General features: G+C 44.6%; 1 protein-coding gene across 1 annotated transcript; it reads right to left on the bottom strand.

The window, feature by feature from the left end:
• Window positions 1-1,695: 1,695 nt before the first annotated feature.
• On the bottom strand, window positions 1,696-22,893 carry LOC139311774 (major histocompatibility complex class I-related gene protein-like). The gene is made up of 9 exons (XM_070936281.1): window positions 22,737-22,893; window positions 18,827-19,090; window positions 16,035-16,310; window positions 15,074-15,367; window positions 13,940-14,005; window positions 11,080-11,118; window positions 9,003-9,038; window positions 7,136-7,167; window positions 1,696-3,030 (listed from the first exon to the last, which is right to left on the bottom strand). Exons 1-9 carry the CDS (start codon window positions 22,819-22,821, stop codon window positions 2,908-2,910), a joined length of 1,215 nt encoding a protein of 404 aa, XP_070792382.1. The 5' UTR covers window positions 22,822-22,893; the 3' UTR covers window positions 1,696-2,907.

Here is a 22,893-nt window from a genome sequence, read left to right as displayed (position 1 = left end):
ACCTTTTATTTGGCCCCCACCTCCAATCTATTGCTCTCTCCTGAGTCCCAGCTGATTGGCTGGGGGGGGGAAAAACTGTTTAAACTCTTGCCGCAGGGCTTCAAAGGGCCGCCCTACAGCTGATCAGTGTTAAAAGAAAACAAATGACTAGACCGGTGCCTGCAAAAATAAATTGGTAGACCAGTGCCTCCAAAAACAAATGAGTAGACCAGTGCCTGCAAAAATAAATGGGTAGACCAGTGCCTCCAAAAACAAATGAGTAGACCAGTGCCTGCAAAAATAAATGGGTAGACCAGTGCCTCCAAAAACAAATGAGTAGACCGGTGCCTGCAAAAATAAATGAGTAGACCAGTGCCTGCAAAAATAAATGGGTAGACCAGTGCCTCCAAAAACAAATGAGTAGACCGATGCCTCCAAAAACAAATGAGTAGACCAGTGCCTGCAAAAATAAATGAGTAGACCAGTGCCTGCAAAAATAAATGGGTAGACCAGTGCCTGCAAAAATAAATAGGTAGACCAGTGCCTCCAAAAACAAATGAGTAGACCAGTGCCTCCAAAAACAAATGAGTAGACCGGTGCCTGCAAAAATAAATGGGTAGACCAGTGCCTCCAAAAACAAATGAGTAGACCGGTGCCCTCAAAAATAAATGGGTAGACCAGTGCCTCCAAAAACAAATGAGTAGACCGGTGCCTGCAAAAATAAATGGGTAGACCAGTGCCTCCAAAAACAAATGAGTAGACCGGTGCCTGCAAAAATAAATGGGTAGACCAGTGCCTCCAAAAACAAATGAGTAGACCGGTGCCTGCAAAAATAAATGAGTAGACCAGTGCCTGCAAAAATAAATGGGTAGACCAGTGCCTCCAAAAACAAATGAGTAGACCGGTGCCTCCAAAAACAAATGAGTAGACCAGTGCCTGCAAAAATAAATGGGTAGATCAGTGCCTCCAAAAACAAATGAGTAGACCGGTGCCTGCAAAAATAAATGGGTAGACCAGTGCCTCCAAAAACAAATGAGTAGACCAGTGCCTGCAAAAATAAATGGGTAGACCAGTGCCTCCAAAAACAAATGAGTAGACCGGTCCCTGCAAAAATAAATGGGTAGACCAGTGCCTCCAAAAACAAATGAGTAGACCGGTGCCTGCAAAAATAAATGGGTAGACCAGTGCCTCCAAAAACAAATGAGTAGACGGGTGCCTGCAAAAATAAATGGGTAGACCAGTGCCTCCAAAAACAAATGAGTGGACCGGTGCCTGCAAAAATAAATGGGTAGACCAGTGCCTCCAAAAACAAATGAGTAAACTGGTACAGCTCTGCAAGCAGTTAAAAGCCTGATAGACCAGTACCTCTGCTAAATCCTAAATAATTGTCACATCACCATGAAGCCACGCCCACAAAATAAGCCACGCCCACAGAATCAGTAGTAAAAAAACTTTAGAACCCATCTCTGTTACAGATACACAGAAAAAAAGAGTTAATGAAGCGAATAGATATTCAGATAGTTAAGAAAGTAAAATATTTAGGAATTCAATTAATGGCAAGATGTGTAACTATTAAAGAAGTTAATTATTATAAACTGATGCAACGAATTAAAACAGACCTAAAGAAATGGAAAAACCTGCAATTGTCGCTGACAGGAAAAATAGCTACTATAAAAATGAATATCCTGCCGAGTCTATTATATTTATTTCGAACAATTCCGATAAAGCTGGAAAAAAAAATATTTGGAAGAACTAAATAAAATAATATTAAGATATATTTGGCAAGGGAAATAAAAGCAAGAATAAGCTTGAAAATGTTGCAAGGCTTGAAAAATAGAGGTGGTTTTGGGTTGCCAGATTGGGAGTGGAATTATCAGGCGTCGGTAGTTACTTGGGTGAAAGAATTAATTGGTTTGTGGCACAAAAGACTGCTGACTTTGGAGGGGCATGATCTTCAACTGAGTTGGCATGCTTCTTTATGGCATGGGAAAAACAAAATACATGGTTATTTCCAAAGCCATTGTATTAGAAATGCATTATTGTGTAAAATTGTGTGTGCCTTTAAAAAGAGACTGGACAACCATTCGTCTGAAATGGTACAGGCCAGTGATGGGGGGAGTGCGGGGAGGTTGCACGCCTGTGTGCCCACACCCATAATTCAATGCCCCCTGTGCTCTGCTCCCCCCGCTTTTGGCATGCAATGGCAAAAAGGTTACTGGTGGGCCCAGAAGGCCTGTTTTTTGCCCTCCCCAGGCTCCAGAGGCTTTCTTGGAGCCTGGAGAGTGCAAAACAACCTTCCCTACATCCCCGGAGGCCCTCTGGAGGCCAGAAATGGCCCATTTCCTGACTTCCAGTGGGCCCGGAAGGCCTGAAAATCAGCTGGCTGGCACGCATATACACACTGGAGCTGAGCTAGGGCAACGTTCGTGTGCCCACAGATATGGCAACCAAGCCCTTCGCATGAACCGGTCCGAACCGGCTGAATCCCACTCCCATGTTTTGTGATTTTACCTTCCGGTGACATGTCTGGTGTTATGCGCTCCAGAACCAATCTATAAGCAGTCGTAAAACTCTTACAGGTACAGTGGTACTTTGGTACTCAACTGCTTTGAAACTCATCAAATTTGGTACTTAACGCATTTTGACGTGGAAATGTTGTCTCAGTACTCATCGTTTGTTTGGTTCTCAACACACAAGCTAGAATTTGTCAGTGTCGGCTGCCTTGTGACTCACTACATTATTCCTTATCGGAAAAATGATTTAGTACTCATCATTTTTGGTACTCATCCCATCTCCTGGAACCAATTTACGATGAGTACCAAGGTACCACTGTAAGTCTTAATTTCACTCTGCAGGTGTAAAAATAGAAACTCAGTGAAATCTCGGCTTGCAAACAAGCCACAGGGCTTAGTAAAGTTTAAGACAGAGTCAGTACAAATTCCACAAAGGTCGTAGTGTCCGAGCCTTCGTTTGTGTTCTTTCAAAGTCCTCCATCATCGTCCTCTGCTGCCTCTGGTCCTGGTCTTGCTGCCTCTGGTCCTGGTCTCGCAACTAGTAGGCAAAAGACAAGAAAACTTTGCAGACTCCACAGGAGTCTTGAGCTCAGGAGGAAGGTAGACAAACAGGAGAAGACAACAGGAGAACAACCGAGCCAACCACCTGGAACTAAGGGCTGTTCTTATCAGAGAGATAGCAGTCAACTAACTACTTGTTCCTCATGGGACACATTTCCCTCCCCCTTTCGCCAAATATCTGAGTTAGCAAAGTAGATTCCAAAATGAGTGAAAAGAAAAACCTTGCAACAGGTTAATTTACATATGTTCCCCAACACTAAACACACCACACCACACAAACAAAACTGTTGCGGCCTATTGGCCGCCAGCCCCTCGAACAGCTGAATCAGATGAGGAGGAGAAGGCGTGGGAGTCAGGGTCAGCATCAAGGGAACCTGAGAGCTCCGAGGGAGAAGAGGGAATGGAGCTGGTGTTGTGACCTAAGCTTCCTGAGTCATTAAAACACACGAGTAGTCCCAAAAAACGCTTTTATTGCAACAGCTGTGAATTACTTTCATTCACAGCTGAGTCCCAATTAGTTGCAAAAAGTCCTTCGAGAGAAGTCCTTCAGGATAATCGCCAAACTTTATCTCCCTTGACACACTGCCAAAGACCTACTTGGCAAGGCCACACGGAGTCCAGAATCAAACAGAGATGCCGACTGGGAACAGAATTAACAACGCTGCTTTCCTGCAAAGGGCCCATGTGCCTTTGCTGCTCTTTTAAGCCTTATGGGAGGGGCCAATCATCTCCAGGCCTTGCTCTCAAGTCGTCCCTTTTGTTTTAACTGTTCTTGCCTTCTGGCAGCTCTGCACATGGGCTCCTCCTGTTCCTCTGCTTCTCTGATGTCTGACTCTGGAGGCTCTGGAGTCCGTGCATAACTCCCAGATGGCCCTGGCTCCATCTCTGCCTCCAACGCAGAGCCCTCATCCAAGCCTTCCGCAGACTCCAGAACTGGCCCATGTTCCTCCTCAGCCTCCTCACTGTCCAACTCCGCTGCCAGCTCCACAGGCTGCTGGCGGACCCAACAGGTGGGAGAGAGAGAGAGAGAGAGAGAGAGAGGGAGGGAGAGAGAGAGAGAGAGAGAGGCGAAGCCTGGGCCATCTGTCAGCCCTCAGATGGAGAGTCAACAGCCCCCAGGTCTGGAGGTGGCTGATGAGGAAGAGGAGGAACAGCTGGGTCCAGTGCCTGATGCACGGATGCACAGAAGGCAGAGGAGAGAGCAGTGGAAATCCATGGGCCAATCCTTGGGAAGGAAGAGCCACTGCTGCTAGCGAAGCCCCACCCTAGCTCTGGGGATAAAAGGCAGGGGGCAGAGATGAATAGATGTAGCAGACAACTATTATCCCCTGCTGGATGGACTTGTTAGCCTGAGGTAAAAGAGAAACATTTTGCCGGAGCTGCTATGCTTCTAATAAAGGAATCATTGCTTCAACTACAGAGGGTTTGTCATGTTTGGGGAGCTGCGTCAGAACAAAAACATACCCACAAGCCTTTCCAATACCAAGCATTACTTTCATTCAGTTCAAAAGCAACAACATGAATTACCCATAGCTTTCCTACATATTTCAATTATCAAAACAAGGGGGAAAAAAGAATCTCGGGTCAGGAGAAAATACACTCCTTCTCTCCCACGTTCTCTTCTTCTCAGTCATACAATCTTTCACAGCCCTATTGAAGCATGCGCATCTTACTGGTCCCCCTTGCAATTCAGGGTTCTCTGGTCGTCACCCACCAGAGCTAGTAGAGATCTGGGGGCGTCTGGAATCCAGTTCGACACACAGTTTTGAACAATAGGAAAATTTAACGACAAAGAGGTATCACTCACACAATAGAATTTCACAGGTTTTCACCAACCATGAAATGATTTAATTCATGCAACTGTTTGGCCCAAGACCCAAATTCCCTTTACTACGTTCCAGGCCAAGCCACCAGCAAGACATCACCCTTTGGGCAAATGGCTCCATGCGCGGCTATTTTGGGACTCAGCCCTCCAGGTGAGCTCTCATGATTCCTGGCTGCCTCACCAAAATTGTGGGAGAATTTGGTACCTTACCCAGTTCGCCCTCAGCTGGGTTGATAAAAAAACACCAGGCCGCCGCATGAAATTTGAGTTCTTTATTCCTCACGCAAGAACGACCCAGGAAGCTGTTGTGTGGGAGGGCAACCAGGGCCCTTCCATCCAGGTTACCTACACTACAATGAGCCCCTCCTATAGAAGAACCAACCCCTTATACAGTCACTCATTTCCCTCCTCACGTCATTCCAGGTAAGGTCCAGGGGTCTTTTACGACTTGTGGACTTCAACTCCCAGAATTCTGGCAGAGGAATTCTGGGAGTTGAAGTTCAGAAATCTTAAAATTGGAGACACCTGATGTAAGGAACTTCCTTCCTTGCCAGGGCCTTTAGGTTTTTCTGAGAATAATTATCTAAGAAGAATCCTTGGAATTATACCTTATCTACAGTATCCTTAGAAGATATACTTTAACTCACTTTCCTGGCTAAACTACTTTTGAAGATTTATGGACACGGAAGTGTGAAAAAGTTTACAAATCTGAAAGTAAACCAGGAAACGTGGTTTCTGAGCCTTCACAAAAGTATAAATGCTCAAATAAGGTATTCTAGTACTATATCATAAAAATTATCCTAACGATGGAACGAGAGTGAACCAAGAGCTTCTTCAGGCATTGTCACACAGAGTCAGATTTCCTAGGTGTACTAGACAGGAAGCATGACCAGATAAGCTAAGTCCACATTATTGTAAGGCTACATTAACAGAACTTTGCAAGTCTGAAAGTACAATTCTCCTACAGTCCCCTTCACAGCCTAAGAAGCTACATCTCTTCTGAGTTTCTCACCCTGTCTATTATGCAACTCTGGGCTACAGGTTCTCTTATCTGACCCTTCCCTAGGCAGCATTTTTTCTCCCCCTCACTCAAGGTCTTTCACAGGCACTATTGCAGGTAATGCTAAAGGTATTGCATTAGCAGAGAGAAGACCTGGATTCTGATCTTGCTTCAGCCATGGAGCCCACTTCCTTGTTTTTCCCAGTGCAAGTTCTGAAGAGCAGGGCAACACGCTGTATTCAGGCTGACAAGGGGTCCCCTTAAGGCAATCTTGCTGTGGGTGGGGTGATCTGGTGGATCGCAGCCCCTCCCTCCTGGGAATCCAAACTACATTCCAACACAGGAAGGAGAATACTAAAACATGATTGTTGCGCACTGCCTGGAATCACTTTCAATAAGGTGAGCGGCTAAATTACTTTTTTTTTCTTTCTTTCTTTCTTTCTTTCTTTCTTTCTTTCTTTCTTTCTTTCTTTCTTTCTTTCTTTCTTTCTTTCTTTCTTTCTTTCTTTCTTTCTTTCCTCCTCCTCTCTCTCTCTCCCTCCCTCCCTCTCTCTCTCTCTCTCCCTTCCTTTCCTCCTTCCCTCTCTCATTCTAAGGCTAGGATACACACCTGAAACAAAATCTCCTTTGGATGAAGCCGGCTTACTATCTGCACCCCCACCCCTGCTCTTCCCTTCCACCCCTCCTCTTTCTTTCTTTCTTTCTTTCTTTCTTTCTTTCTTTCTTTCTTTCTTTCTTTCTTTCTTTCTTTCTTTCTTTCTTTCTTTCTTTCTTTTTCTTTCTTTCTTTCTTTCTTTCTTTCTTCTTTCTTTCTTTCTCTTTCTTTCATACATACATACATACATACATACAATATTTTGTCAGAGTATATTCATCAACTGGAATAGGCCATGGTAACAAAGTCAGCCAATGAATAGCCATAGCAACTAAATCAGCCAATTAGGAGCTGAGACAGACTGGAGCCAGTCTGGAGACCAAACTAGTCTCTCTACTGTTCTCTGTGTGTGAACTTGTCTGCTGATCTGAACTGAAATGAAACTGATCTCTCCTGAAAGAACAACTGTTGGTATTGTAAATTTACTTTATGTGTTATTATGAATATAAAGAAGTTAATGAATCCTGTTGAATCGGTTATCTGTTTTTTCTGGATTTAATTTTACAAGAAATTCTGATATATTTTGTTTCAGTACTAGAGATTTTATTTTTTTCCCTCTGATGAAAGAGATACGATCCTACAGCCTCGCATCCCCTACTTACCACTGGATGCAGTTCAAAATGCCGGCTGGTGGCTGTAACAGAGAGATGAGAAAAATCAAGATCCAAGACAAAGTGAGGTGTCTCCTTTAGTCAGACAATATATCGACGGGTTCACACACAAGCAACCACAAAGTCCTGGGCCTCTCCCTCATGTATTCCTCCTTTTTTAAAAAAAAAAACATCAAGAGAGTTTCCTTTTGCCATCCGTCACCTCACAACATCTAGAACAAAGGTTCTCAACAGTGGAGGGATTCAAGTAATTTAACAACCGGTTCTGTGCCCTAATGATTTCTTCCAACAACTAGTGTGCCAAACTGCTCAGAAAGTTAACAACCGGTTCTCCCGAAATGGTGCGAACTGGCTGAATCCCACCACTGGTTCTCAACCTTTTCTTCATCACGGACCCCTTTTAAATACCTTTTGTGGCCACAGACACCCCCACCCCACCCCAAGACTTAACTCAAGATTCAAATCATAACATTTCTTCAAACCTTCGCAGGCCTCCTGTGATGATATCATGTCCCCCGCCCAGGGGTCTGCGGACCACAGGTTGAGAACAAGTGATCAAGAACAGGGTTTTTCAAAATGTGTTCTGCGAGAACTTGATGGACATTTAAAAAAAAAAAATGCACTCAAATGCAGCCAGGTTTCCTTAGTAGTTTTTCTAAGATAGAGCAGGAAAGCAAAACTGGTGGCCCCTATCATTGCTCATGAAAATGCCTCGGACAAGGGTGATCTCCAGCATCAATCAATCAATCAATCAATCAATCAATCAATCCATCAGCCAAGTTTGCCCTTTTGCTCGTCTTGACCCCGTCTCCCACCAACTCAGCCTGCCCCAGTGCTACTTCCCTCCCCTTTCCCCAAATGAGGTCTAATGGAAGGTTTCAGTGGGATTGTTAGGCACAGCCGACAATTTGTTTCATTTATTGTCACTTTTGCTAGAGCTTTGCCTCTTGAGCAGGGATGAAAGATAAATGAATAAAACATATTGTGGTTGATCAATGGAGTCTGACTTTTACTACAACATGTATGTTTCAGCTCAAATTCTCTGTGTGTGCGTGTCTCTTTCTCTGTGTGTCTTTCCCTGTTTCTCTCTTCCTCTTTCTTTCTTTCTTTCTTTCTTTCTTTCTTTCTTTCTTTCTTTCTTTCTTTCTTTCTTTCTCTGTTTCTTTCTCTCTGTTTTTTTCTTTCTCTTCCTGTTTCTCTCTCTGTGTCTGTTTTTCTCTTTCTTCATTTCTCTTTCCCTGTTTCTCTCCTGTTTTTCTCTATTTCTCTTTTTTCTCTGTCTGTTTCTCTTTTTCTGTTTTTCTCTCCCTCTCTCCATTTCTCTCCCTCTCCCCGTTTCTCTCTCACACTGTTTTTCTCTCTCCCCGATTTCTTTCTCTCTGTCTTCCTGTTTCTCTCTGTGTTTTTCTCTCCCCCTTTCCCTGTTTCTCTGTGTTTTTCTCTCTGTTTCTCTTTTTCTCTCCCTGTTTCTTTCTCTCTCTATTCTCTCTCGTTTCTCTCTCTCTCCATTTCTTTTCCCTCTCTTCGTTTCTGTTTCTTTCTCTCTCCATTTTTCTCTCTCTCCCTGTTTCTCTCTCTCTCCCCCCCCTTTCTCTCTCTCTCTCTCTCTCTGTGTGTCTGTGTTATTGTAAACTGCCCAGGGAGATTTGGCTACTGGGGAGATAACAAATTGTAATTTATAAATCAATAAATACACTGGTCTATAAAAAAACTTTCTTCTATGTAACACAATCAGATATTTCCCATTGCAAAGGAAGCCATAAATTGCCACAACTTCATTTGGGCTGATCTGGATTGTTCCCCTTTCCACCCCAAAGGTGACAAACTGTAAAAAAAATTACATTTCGTGGTCACTCACCCAAGATTTCTCTGCCCTTGGCTCCAAAACATTTGGCTGCAAGACAAAATCCAGAAATTAGAGGTTCCCACTTTAGAGACCCTTATTTCCCCCTCGGCCTTTGTTAGATGGGAAGTTCAGAGCCTCGGCGCTTCCTCAAGCAGCATCAAAAAGCCGTCGGACAGACTGGGAAGTCAGAAAACCATGCTCCTAAATCCATGGGTGCGAACCAGGGGTGAAATGCTCCCGGTTCGGACCGGATCGGTAGTGATGGAGGTGGATGGTTCAGAGAACCGGTAGCAAAAATCCCCCCCCCATGCCCAGCTGCGCAATCATCAGAGGCTTTTTTCCTTTTAAATGCCTCTGACGATCCAAGCTGAGTTGCCTGATCAGAAGAGGCTTTTTAAAAAAGTGTCTGCCAATCAGGCAACTTAGCTTGGATCGCCAGAGGCATTTAAAAGAAAAAAAGCCTCTTTTTTTCTTTTAAATTAATGCCTCTGACGATCCAAGCTGAGTTGCCTGATCGGCAGAGGCATTTAAAAGAAAAAAAGACTCTGATGATCAGGCAACTCAGCTGGGATCGTCAGAGCCTTTTGAAAGCATTTTTACAACCTCTTCGCCGAAGAGGTTGTAGAAAAAATGGTTTTAAAAGTTAAAAAAAAATTGGCCACGCCCACCATCACATTACCCTCCCACCAAGCCACGCCCACAGAACCAGTAGATTTCACCACTGGTGCAAACATATCATTGGCTGACCTTGATGGCTTTAAAGAAGCTAAGCAGGATCAATGCAGGTTAGTGCTTGGGCTTACCACTTTCAGCCTGCAGGCCTTGGATTTCTTGGTGGTCTCCCATCCCAGCACTAATCAAACCCAGTTCTGCTTTGTTTCTTAAAGCCTCCCAAGTTTGGCTTAATGATGCTACCAGTTAGGCAGAATTGCTACCAGCTGGCAAACTAAAACATCCAAGCTAAAAGCAAGCGGTATATAAAACAAAGTGCTATTGCTATTATGGCAATGTTTCTCAACTCTGGCAGCTTACATGGACTTCAATTTCCAGAATTCCCCAGCTAGAAGTCCATGTGTCTTCGAATGTCCAGGTTGAGAAACAATGGCTTAGGACTGTGATGGTGAACCTATGCACACGTGCCACAGGTGGCACACGGAGCCATGTCACCTAGCACGCCAGCCAGCTCTGGCCAGCTGATTTTCGGGCCTTCTGGGCCCACCAGAAGTAGGGAAACAGGCTGTTTCCTGCCTCTGGAGTGCCTCCAAGGGGGTGGGGAAGGCTGTTTTCACCCTCCCCAGATGCATAGAGAGGATCTGGAGCCAGGCGAGAAAGAAAAATGGGCCTACCGGGCCATCATGTGCCAGGAGGGAGAGGGGGGTTGTGCACACATGCGCAGGGCGGGGCATATAGAATTATGGGTGTGGGCACACGCACGTGTGAAACCCCCCACCCCTTTTCTGGCACGCAATGGCAAAAAGGTTAGCCATCACTGGCTTAGGGTCTGTAGAGATTCTCAGTCATCCAGATCACAGTTGTCCCAAAGGTGCGTTTTTCAGGAGGCAACTGGACTTCCTTGTTTTTATTTTGAAGACGTTTCGCTGTCTGCAAGGAATATAAATCCTTCCATTCCCCACTAACCTGTCAGAGCTGAAGAAGCTTCTTGGATGAGAAGCAAAATGTCTTCAAAAGGAAAAAAACCAGAAAGTACAGTTGCCTCCTGAAAAAGCAGCTTTGGGACAACCATGACCTGGATGACTGAGAATTTCTATAGACTTTTAGCTATATAATTTGGGATGAAAACCAGTGGTGGGCTCCTCCCAGTTCTGCCCGGTTCCGCTGAGCCGGTAGCAATGACGATATGACATCACCGAACCGGTTCTGCTCCCTGCCCCACCCCTGCGTTATTTTTACCTTTTATTTGGCTACACTGGTCTATAAAAAAACTTTCTTCTATGTAACACGATCAGATATTTCCCATTGCAAAGGAAGCCATAAACTGCCGCAACTTCATTTGGGCTGCTCTGGATTGTTCCCCTTTCCACCCCACAGGTGACAAATTGTATAAAAATTACATTTCGTGGTCACTCACCCAAGATTTCTCTACACGGGACTCCAAAACGTTTAACGGCTGCAAGACAAAATCCAGAAATTAGAGGTTCCCACTTTAGAGACCCTTATTTCCCCCTCGGCCTTTGGTAGATGGGAAGTTCAGAGCCTTGGCGCTTCCTCAAGCAGCATCAAAAAGCCGTGGGACAGACTGGGAAGTCGGAAAACCATGTCCGGAGAAGGGAATGGCCCCTAAATCCATGGGTGCGAACGTATCATTGGCTGACCTTGATGGCTTTAAAGAAGCTAAGCAGGATCAATGCAGGTTAGTGCTTGGGCTTACCACTTTCAGCCTGCAGGCCTTGGATTTCTTGGTGGTCTCCCATCCCAGCACTAATCAAACCCAGCTCTGCTTTGTTTCTTAAAGCCTCCCAAGTTTGGCTTAATGATGCTACCAGTTAGGCAGAATTGCTACCAGCTGGCAAACTAAAACATCCAATAAATACTTTCTTGTTTTTATTTTGAAGATGTTTCGCTGTCTGCAAGGAATATAAATCCTTCCATTCCCCACTAACCTGTCAGAGCCGAAGAAGCTTTTTGGATGAGAAGGAAAATGTCTTCAAAAGAAAAAAACCCAGAAAGTACAGTTGCCTCCTGAAAAAGCAACTTTGGGACAACCATGACCTGGATGACTGAGAATTTCTATAGACTTTTAGCTGTACAATTTGTGATGAAGACCAGTGGTGGGTTCCTCCTGGTTCCGCCCGGTTCCGCCGAGCCGGTAGCAGTGATGATATGATGTCACCGAACCAGTTCTGCCCCCTGCCCCCCACATTATTTTTACCTTTTATTTGGTCCCACCCCCAATCTATTGCTGCCTCCTGAGTCCCAGCTGATCATCTAGAAGGAAAAAAACTGTTTAAATTCCTGCCGCTGGGCTTCAAAGGGCCGCCCTACAGCTGATCAGTGGTAAAAGGCGGTTTGGTGGTAGACCGGTGCCTCCAAAAACAAATGGGTAGACCGGTGCCTCCAAAAACAAATGAGTAGACCGGTGCCTCCAAAAACAAATGGGTAGACCGGTGCCTCCAAAAACAAATGGGTAGACCGGTGCCTCCAAAAACAAATGGGTAGACCGGTGCCTCCAAAAACAAATGGGTAGACCGGTGCCTCCAAAAACAAATGAATAGACCGGTGCCTCCAAAAACAAATGGGTAGACCGGTGCCTCCAAAAACAAATGGGTAGACCGGTGCCTCCAAAAACAAATGGGTAGACCGGTGCCTCCAAAAACAAATGGGTAGACCGGTGCCTCCAAAAACAAATGGGTAGACCGGTGCCTCCAAAAACAAATGGGTAGACCGGTGCCTCCAAAAACAAATGGGTAGACCGGTGCCTCCAAAAACAAATGAGTAGACCAGTACAACTCTGCAAGCAGTTAAAAGCCTGGTATACCAGTACCTCTGCTAAATCCTAAAGAATTGTCACATGACCATCAAGCCACGCCCACAGAACTGCCAGTTAAAAAAATTTAGAACCCACCCCTGATGAAGACCCTTGGAATGGTGTGGGAGTAGGAATGGATTTCCAGAGGGGGAAAAATGCAGACTACAGGAACTCAGGTGACCCTGAGGACACAGATAAAACTCCAAGTGGCCTTAACAACTCTCTAGAAGAATGCAAATGACCAGCTGCCTGCTGTCCCATCATCCAGTTGGAGTTGAAGAAGCTTCTTGGAGGAGAAGCGAAACGTCTTCAAAAGAAAAAACAAGGAAGTCCAGTGGCCTCCTGAAAAAAGCACCTTTGGGACACTGATTTAAGGTACGACGTGGAGCAGCTCTTCGGGACCTTCAGGAGATCCGGAGGGTGGGTTCAGGGAGCTTGTAGGAAATACAGGTAGTCCTCGATTTACAACAATTTGTTTAGTGACCATTCAAAGTTACGACAGTACTGAAAAAAGGGACTTATGACCATTTTTCCACCGTTACAACCTTCGAAGCCTCCCCATGGTCACGTGATTTACATCCGGATGCCCGACAACTGGTTCATGTTTATGACCGTGTCTGTGTTCCCAGGGTCACGTGATCACCTTTTGTGACTTTCTGACACGCAAAGTCAGTGGGGAAGCAGGATTCCCTGAACAACCAGGTTACTAACTTGTCAACGGCCGTAATTCACTTCACAGCTGTGGCAAGAAAGAGGGTGCAATGGGGCAAAACTCACTTAACAAATGTCTTGCTTACCAAGGCACAAGTTTGGGCTCAACTGTTGTAAATCAAGGACTAGTTGTACCTGGTTTCGGGGGCCCTGGAAGTTGGCAGCCAGCACCTTTTGTGAATGGTGGACCCCGTGCCAGTGGTGAAATTCAAAAATTTTCCCTACCGGTTCTGTGGGCATGGCTTGGTGGGGCGTGGCTTGGTGGTCATGTGACCGGGTGGGCATGGCTGCACAACAGACTCACACACCATATAAAAGCAGCTGGACTTCACACAAAATGGCCCCTGCACCAAGCAGGAACCTCACAGACAATCAGGCACAGCTGATTTTTTAACAGCTGATTGGTAGTAAAAAAAATGCTAAAAAAAAAAAGTAAAAAAAAAAGTTCCAACATTGCCTGGCATAGCTAATTGTCGCATAGCTGATCTTCGGAACTGTTTTGTTTTGTTTTTTTTACTTTTTTAAGCATTTTTTTTACTTTGATTTGGCCGAATAGGTAGTAAAAAAATGCTTTAAAAAGTAAAAAATAAGTTCCAACGATTGCGCGGCACAGCTGATTGTCGTACTTCTTAAAGCATTTTTTTACTACCCGTTCAGGCGAACGGTAGTAATTATTACTACCGGTTCAGGCAAACCGGCCCAAACTGGTAGCATTTCACCCCTGCCCCATGCCCACCCAAGAGTTACTTACCAAAACAGAACATCACAAGAATGAAGGCCACAGCCACGACTCCAACAATGATCCACACTTTGTAGTCTGTTTTGGAGAAAAGGCAAAATGACTGGAGGAGCCCCGGGATTTCTCTTCCCTTGGAACGAACCAAGGGACAGTGCTCTAAAATTTTCTTAATAGTAGGCGCAGAACGTCTGATCCAGAGAGATGATGGATTTGCCCAAGAGAAGCCCAACAGCCATCTTTCTGGGATGGTTTAAATTGGATGCCTGAACTGAGCAGGGGGTGGATTGGATGATCCCAAGGGACACTTCTAACTCAAGGATTTTGACATGCAGTCAAAACATGCTATAAGCCTTCCTCCCCTCCCCACACACTTGTTCATTCTTCTGGCATCCCACAGGAGTCAAGTTTTACATACCACTCTTCATACAGGGTCACCAATCTTTCTTGCTCTACGGATCGACAGCAAAAGAGGCAGCGGCGGCGAGGGAGAACGGGATGGTCTTGCAACCTAGCTCCCATGCTTGCACAAATGAACCTTTGTGCACTCGCCTGCAGCTTGTGTGGCCCACCCAGTTTCCAAACAGGCTGCGGCCCAGGACTGGTTTGTGATCCGGGCGTTAGAGAACCCTGCTCTGAACTTTCTCCTCTTTCAGATGGCCTTAACCCACCAGCTCAGATTTACACAAAGATCTGGATGGTCGAACACACTGGACCCGGTCAAGGGTTCATTTGAACCTAAGGTAGGGTCTTTCGGCGCCTGGCGTGTTGAATGAATTCAACCTGCGGCCAATTTAATAGCAATAGCGCTTAGTCTTATATACCGCTTCATGGTGCTTTACAGCCCTCTCTAAGCGGTTTACAGAGCCAGCCTGTTGTCCCCAACAATCTGGGTCCTCACTTGACTGACCTCGGAAGGATGGAAGGCTGAGTCAACCTTGAGCCGGTGAGAATCGAACTGCCGAACTGCTGGCAGCCAGCAGTCAGCAGAAGTAGACTGCAATACCGCATTCTAACCACGGCGCCACCACGCCTCTTAATTTAAGGTCCACACCATTGGGTGGTAAAGGAGGAAACTCCATCACCACGTTCATTATGTGATATGACCACTCAAGGGTCAAGTTTGCTCAGGTTCAACTGGTATCTCACCCCACTTTATCTCAACAGGCTCCTCCCAGGCCACGATCAGAGGCTCCGACAGCCCAGCATGTTCCACGTAGCAGCGATAATGATCCCTCTTGTCCTCCGGGTCAACCTTGATGCTCAGCGAGGTATAGTAGGTCCCGTCTGAGTTTGGAAGAACACCTGACGAGGAGGTATTTTTGGTCCTGATTTCTCCATCCTCCCTCCAGGTGACATTCACCTCTTTGGGATAGAAGCCGTAGACTTGGCAGACGAGGCCCTTGTACTGGATCGTGTGACTTACTTCAGCCACTGGGGGTTCTGTAGAGAACACAACTCTGGCATATTTTAACAGTGCACATGTGTAGCCTGAGAGACACTCTACCACAGGTTGAGCATTATTATTCTGACCCAGCTCCCAAACACCACAAACCCTCTATAGCTAAATCAATAATTCCTTTATTAGGAGCGGCAGCACCCCTAGCAAAAAAGTCTCTCTCTCTCTCACCGCAGGCTAACAAGTCTGTCTGGCAGGGAGATGAATAGTTGTCTGCCACACCTATTCATCTCCGCCCCCTGCCTTTTATCCCCAGAGTTAGGGTGGGGCCTTGCTAGTAGCGGTGGCTCTTCCATCCCAAGGATCGGCCCATAGATTTCCACTGCTCTCCTCTCCTCTGCCTTCTACGCATCCACGCATCAGACACTGGACCCAGCAGTTTCTCCTCTTCCTCATCAGCCACCTCCAGACCTGGGGGCTGTTGACTCTCCATTTGAGGGGCTGATGGACAACCCAAGCTACACCTCTGTCTCTATCTCTGACAGCTCCATTCCCTCTTCCCCCTCGGAGCTCTCAGGTTGCCTTGAAGTTGGCCCTGATTCCCACACCGCCTCCTCATCTGACTCGGCTGCTGGAGGGGCTGATACCTGACAGGCCACAACAACTATCCTGCGACATCACCAACCCTTGGCTCCCTCCTTCCAGCCTCACCTTTCCTCAGCAGGGAATCCTTTCCATACATGACGCACTTCTGAAGGAACTCAATACATTTTTCCTCCAAATAGTCATTCCAGCTATGGGCGATCAAAGGCTCAGCTTCCCACTGCCTCTTGATCTCCTGTGCGTGGACATTGACTGCGACCCAGGAGAGGGTCTTCTGATCCAAGCTGATGAAGTCTTCCCCATCATAGCCATACTGGTAAGTGCCCTGCTTCTGGCCTTCGTCACTCAGCTTGCAGCCAATCAAGTTCTGCCAGCTGTGAAACCCTGCCGAGAAAATGGGCACGGGGCTGAAAGGTGACATCACAGGAAGAACAGATAACCGTCTATGGAGATTCTCAGTCATCCAGATCATGGTTGTCCCAAAGGTGCTTTTTTCAAGAGGCAACTGGACTTCCTTGTTTGTTTCTTTGTTTTGAAGATGTTTCACTTTTCATTCAAGAAGCTTCGTCAGCTCTGACTGGATGGTGGGGAATGGAAGAATTTATACCAGGGGTGAAATGCTCCCGGTTCGGACCGGATCGCCTGATCCGGTAGCGATGGCGGTGGGTGGTTTGGAGAACCGGTAGCAAAAATCCCTCCCCCACCTCCACCATGCCCAGCTGAGCCGCACGATCATCGGAGGCTTTTTTTTTTAACTTTTAAAAGCATTTTTTTCTACAACCTCTTCCGAAGAAAAAATGCGTTTAAAAGTTAAAAAAAAAAAAAAAAAGCCTCTGATGATCGTGCGGCTCAGCTGGGATCATCAGAGGCTTTTCAAAGCATTTTTTTCTGCAACCTCTTGGTGGAAGAGATGGTAAAAAAAAAAATGCTTTGAAAAGTCTCTGGCAACTCCCAGCTGAGCTGCCCGATTGGCGGAGAGGTATTTTTTTAAAACGCCTCTCTGACGATCCCAGCTGAGTTGCTTGATTGGCAGAGGCTTTTCAGAGCATTAGAAAAAATGCTTTGAAAAGTTCAAAAAAAAAAAAAAGTTGGCCACACCCACCCAGTCACATTAAACACCCCCCCCCCACCAAGCCACGCCCACGGAACCGGTAGCAACAAATTTTACATTTCACCCCTGATTTATACTCCTTGCAGACAGCTGGACATTTGCTTCTCTTAGAGAGTCACTGAGACCACTTGGATGTTTGTCTGTGTCCTCAGGGTCACCAGAAAGTGCAGCTCCACAACACAGTCCTTTCAGCAGTTCCAGGAAGGATCCACACCCATTTGCACCACTCAAGTGACTCTGAGGAAACAGGCGAACCTCCAAGTGGCCTCAACAACTCTGTGAAAGGATGCAAATGACCAGCTGTCTTCAAGGAGTATAAATCCTTCCATTCCCCACCATCCAGTCAGATATGAAGGAGCTTCTTGGCTAAAAAACGAAACGTCTTCAAAGAAAAACCAGAAAGTCCAGTTGCCTCTTGAAAAAAAACGCTTTAGGAAGATCACATCCCTGTCCCTATTTTTGACATACTTTTCGTGGGTTTTTTTTCCCCCTCCACTTTGGTATTTGAGAATCTACAGATTGAGACGTATTTAGGGGATAGTTTTGTAAACAGCCAGTTCGGTGGTGAAATCTAAAATTTGTTACTATCGGTTCTGTGGGCGTGGCTTGGTGGGAGGGGGTAACTGGGTGGGCGTGGCCATTTTTTTTTTTTTTTTACTTTTAAAACCATTTTTTCTACAACCCCTTCGGCGAAGAGGTTGTAAAAAAATGCTTTCAAAAGGCTCTGACGATCCCAGCTGAGTTGCCTGATCGGCAGAGGCTTTTTAAAAAACTCCACTTGGATCATCAGAGGCATTTAAAAGAAAATGCCTCTGACGATCCAAGCTGAGCCGCGCAATCATCAGAGGCTTTTTTTTTACTTTTAAAAGCATTTTTTCAGCCAAAGAGGTTGTAGAAAAAATGCTTTTAAAAGTAAAAAAAAGCCTCTGATGATTGTGCGGCTCAGCTGGACATGAGGGGCAGGGATTTTTGCTACCGGTTCTCTGAACCACCTGCCTCCATCACTACCGGATTGGGTGATCCGGTCCGAACTGGGAGCATTTCACCCCTGAGCCAGTTTCTGTTGGATGAGAAGTGAAATGTCTTTAAGGAAAAACAGAGTCCAGCTGTCTTTTGAAAAAAAATAACACCTATGGGATAAACATCTGTACCTTATAATAAAGGACAATCTTTTATTTTAGAAAGCTGACCTGTAGGTTTTTTTATCTTTTTTTTTTTTAAAAAAACCTCACTGTTATCCTTTATTTTGTCCTTTTCACTTTCGCCATACAAAAACCCCTTAATTCAGTCTTCCACATTCATGCATAAAGTAAGGAAAGCATATGGTCTTTTTAATATAAATTTACACATACTGTTTTAGATATTTTGATTAGGATACGCACAAGCCCATTTTCTTTGCTACTATTTCCTACCCATCCAGATTCCTCTTGGAGAAGAAAAATGACCTGAGAAGGCCAAAAATCCATGGTCCCCAATCCCCCTTGCACCCAGCGATGGGATCCTTCCGGTTTAACAACCAGTTCGGTGATCACGCACTTCGCTGCACAGTTCAACGAAAAATTCCGCATTAGTGCTAGGGAATTAAAACAGCTGAGGTGGGGCAATCTGCTCTACCACACTAATGAGCTGTAAAGATAAAGGTAAGTAAAGGGCAGGGATGGGCGGGCAGGCCCAGCTGATCGTTGGAGCGAACTGGTTCGCTCCCAGCTGATCATCGGAGCTACCAGTTCACCTGAACCGGTCCAAACCAGTAGAATCCCACCCCTGCTTGCACCCCGGTGTGCCTTACCTTTGCTGGAGTTGTGGTAGATGCGCAGTTCATTCCTGAACGTCAGCTCCGTGATGTTCACTGTCCAAGATATCGTGTCCCAGAAATGAGAGTCCTCCTCTGTTACATTATGGAGCCAGGCCACTTGAGGCAACGTTCTTCTGGTGGTGGGATCAAAACGTGCCACCAGCTGGTTGTCTACATATGCCACAATGTACTGGGCCCCGTCCTGGTTGGAGTCCACAAACAATGTGTAGAAAAGGTATAATGAATGGGAGGAGGAGCCTGAAAAGAGCAGGGGGGGAGGAGAAAGAAGATTTGGGAGAGGTGTGTCTCAATCTTGTGTACTTACAGAGGTGTATCAGGAAAGACGTTCTGATGGTACAAAATGAGGATGGACTGAGAGGTTCTTGGTGCTCTCTGAGCTTGGTTGTTTTCTTGAAGATGTTTCATTAACCAGACTAGGTAACATCATCAGTGCTAATCAGGAGTGGGGTTTACTCTCAACTTATATTGACAATTTATATTGACATCTGGTCACTTCACACGTCATCCTTAGCGAAGCGTGCAAACCGACGTCTTCATTTCCTTTGTCGGATGAGGAGAACACATCTTTCTCCTTCTGTCCTGGATACTTTTTACAGAGGCACAATTGAGAGCAATTTACAAACTGCATCACTGTTTGGTTTGGTGGCAGCAGTGCCTCAGATAGAAAGTCCATACAGAGAGTGGTAAGGACAACCAAGAAGATTATAGGAAGCCCGCTTCCTTTTATTCAGGATGCTGCTATGTGCTTAGAGCTCAAAGCATCGTTAGAGACCCCACACTCCCATTTCAAGATCTGTTTCTGTTGCTCCCCTTTGGCAGGAGGTTTCAAAGTATTTTTAGCATGACTACCAGATTCTGTAACAGCTCCCTTTGCCATCTGTCTGGTAAACTCACAAGATTTGCTTTTCTTTGCATAAACATGTATACACCCAAACTGGACTGTGTTGTTTCTCTGTGTCATATAATAAGGTAAAGGTAAAGGTTCCCCTTGCACATATGTGCTGGTCGTTCCCAATTCTAGGGAGTGGTGCTCATCTCTGTTTCAAAGCCAAAGAGCCAGCACTGTCCAAAGACGTCTCCGTGATCATGTGGCCGGCATGACTAAACGCCAAAGGCACACAGAATGCTGTTACCTTCCCACCAAAGGTGGTCCCTATTTTTCAACTTGCATTTTTTACGTCTTTCGAACTGCTAGGTTGGCAGAAGCTGGGACAAGGAACAGGAGCTCACCCCGTTACGCGGCACTAGGGTTTCAAACTGTTGAACTGCCGAACTTTTGATCGACAAGCTCAGCGTCGAAGCCACTGAGCCACCATGTCCCTTATGTGTCAAATTATATACATAATTTTGTATGTATGTATGTATGTATGTATTTATTTATTTATTTATTTATTTATTTATTTATTTATTTATCGTGTCATGTTTATGTAGTGCTATATTGGAGGTGGTGATCCTTTAAAAGCTGTATGCAATGAAATTTCATTTTTAATGTACGCCACTTAGTGTACATTCAAAGTGACAATAAAGTAATTCTATTCCTATTCCTATTCCTATTCCTATTCCTATTCCTATTCCTATTCCTATTCCTATTCTTCTATTCTATTCTATTCTATTCTATTCTATTCTATTCTATTCTATTCTATTCTATTCTATTCTATTCTATTCACTGTTGGCTTCTTTGGCAGTTCCTTGACTGGAGTATTGTTTACTTTTTTATTGTTAATCTACTGTTAATCTTGCTGTTAAATCTACACTTGTCTCAGTGCTGATTGGTGCTGGGGAGGGGCTTTAGTCGTTTTGTTCCCCTTTTTGATTTGTTGATTGCCTCTTTTGCATAGGATGTACACATTGTTTATGACTATGTGTCTATTGATGGCTAATTTGACAGAGTGCCAAGCTTCCAGAAATTCTCTAGCACTTCTGGAGTTGGCTTGGTCTTGGATGGTCACAGTTTCCCAGTTGAAATTATGGTCAAGTCTGTCCACACATCATGACATTAAAGAGTTTTCATCATGTCTGCAAACTCCTAGCTAGCTGCTGTTCATCATTATGTTCTCCTAGGCTGTCCTACAGAACCTTGCTCCTTACTAGCACTGGTGATGGTACCTGTTTTGGGTAATGAAATATCTACAAGGAAACAACCAAGCTCAGGGCTTCCTGTGACATTTGGGACTTTTTCTTCATGGATACTAACAAGGTTGAGGACTCTCTGAGAAAAAGAGATTTGATAGACATCCCAGAGAAGAAGAAAACTGTCAGTCCTGAAGCTGGCCTGACTGAGGCCATTTTGAGACTTTAGTGCTGACACACTGGAGCCAGAAGACAGGGATGGGGGAATAGATAGTTGGGGTAATATAGTCAAAACAAAATATTTTCTCTTGGGAACCAAGGACATTCCCACAGGTGTTTGGAAGGAGGGGACTGATGTCACCTAGCAACTGGACTTTATCCTCATTGGACCATGTGACTGGTTGTTTTGGGAAAGTGGCAAACTTTTACTTTTAGTTAGGTGAAAACGTGGAAATATTCAGAGTCGGTTTTCACCAGAATGTGCCAATATGACATGCTCAATAAAACTTATTCTTTGAGGAATCTACCTGCCTCGGAGTTTTCTTTGCTACGGGTATGTTACTTGGAACTCTGACAAAAACTTTATTCTATGTGGAAGAGCTTCAAGTTTTTAACAGAACCATTTGGGGATTTTTAAAATATATATATTAACAAGAATTTGTTGAGGACATGGGACTTGAACAACATTCTTGAGAGAAAAATATTTTATCCTATAAGGATAAATTGGAGGGAGTGACTTACATTCAATGAATTAATCCGAGTTAGGATGGATCTTTAGAAGTTTGACATATGTATTGAAAGAAAGTTTCAATGTAGTATTGTGTTTTTGGATTCTGGGTTTATGAAGTGGGTTTGAAAGTAAAGTTTTTTTCTCCTTTATATATGAAGTTTGAGTAATCCTTAAAATTTGTAAAGCATTATTGAAAGTGAATTTTAATGTATGCATGTAAGAGGAAGTTTAAAAAGAGCAAAATTAAAAAAAAATCTGTGTTAGAACTTATAGGTTTTAGAAATGTTTTAAATTTTTTTTTTTAACATTTTAAAATTTAGAAAAATATTTTTTGTCCTTTAGGGTTAAAAAATGTGAAGGAATATACTGAATTTTACTAATCTACTGTACATTATGATGGTGTATAAATATTAATGAGCAAACAGAAATATATATTATTTCCCACAGCAAGGAAAAACAGTTAAATTGATTCTTTTATCCAAAGAAGAGAATATATTTAACTTTGTTCCAGTTTGAAAATTGCTTCCAGACTCTGTGCTTGTGATGGGGGGGGAAATGAAATATTGATGTTGTTTTTGTTGATTAGACAGGTTAGCTGTTGTAGAAATGGCTAGTATATACTATTGTACAAAAGTAAAAAGTTGAGATTGTAAAATGTTCTTCTCTTCTATTGTGTGAAAGAATTGGAAGTCAATGCTTTTTTTTCCTTTTTCCCTTCCCAATCCACATTTTCTCTTTTTCCTCCCCCCCCAGTTTTCCATTCCTTTTTTATTTTCCTTTGTTTCTTATGTTTCAATAAAAAAAAATAATAAAATTTGAAAATCAAAGAAAACCACCAAGCTCAGAGAGCCACCAAGGACCCTGATCTAGAAATATTCTCCTTTAGAGGAGGGACTAGATGCCCTCTGGTAACTTTCAGTTAGCAGTATAAACTCATACAGAAAGTCTACAGCGAGACTAAAACGTGTATTTGTTTCAGATTGATAGGATGCCAACCGGGCGAAGCCTTTGGAACTCGCTGCCACAGGAAAACCAAGTTGCCCGCCTCGGGTCTCCTTAGCTTCCCCCCATCCGGCCACTCACCTGCGCATCCTTCCCCGCATCGTCCTCGCAGCACCAGGACGGCCGCCGCGGACAGAAGCCCCAAGGCCGTTACCGGGAGCCCCATCTGGACCCGGACGGCGAAAGGCAGCTTGGCGGCGGCGGAGAAAGTCTGCAAAGGGCGCCTGCACAGGGGCTG

This window comes from Pituophis catenifer, unplaced genomic scaffold (assembly GCF_029215685.1).
Source record: "Pituophis catenifer annectens isolate HBS135680 unplaced genomic scaffold, rPitCat1.0.hap2 SCAF_2, whole genome shotgun sequence".
NCBI lineage: Eukaryota > Metazoa > Chordata > Lepidosauria > Squamata > Colubridae > Pituophis > Pituophis catenifer.
This window is presented reverse-complemented; position numbering and strand designations above follow the sequence as displayed.

Excerpts from the sequence above, each read along its gene's own strand:
- LOC139311774 (XM_070936281.1), bottom strand. The coding sequence starts at position 22,821 with ATGGGGCTCCCGGTAACGGCCTTGGGGCTTCTGTCCGCGGCGGCCGTC. Across the intron at positions 16,311-18,826 it reads CTACCACAACTCCAGCAAAG|GGTTTCACAGCTGGCAGAAC; the intron begins GTAAGGCACACC and ends TTTTCTCGGCAG. Across the intron at positions 9,039-11,079 it reads CCCGTGTAGAGAAATCTTGG|CCAAATGTTTTGGAGCCAAG; the intron begins GTGAGTGACCAC and ends TTTGTCTTGCAG.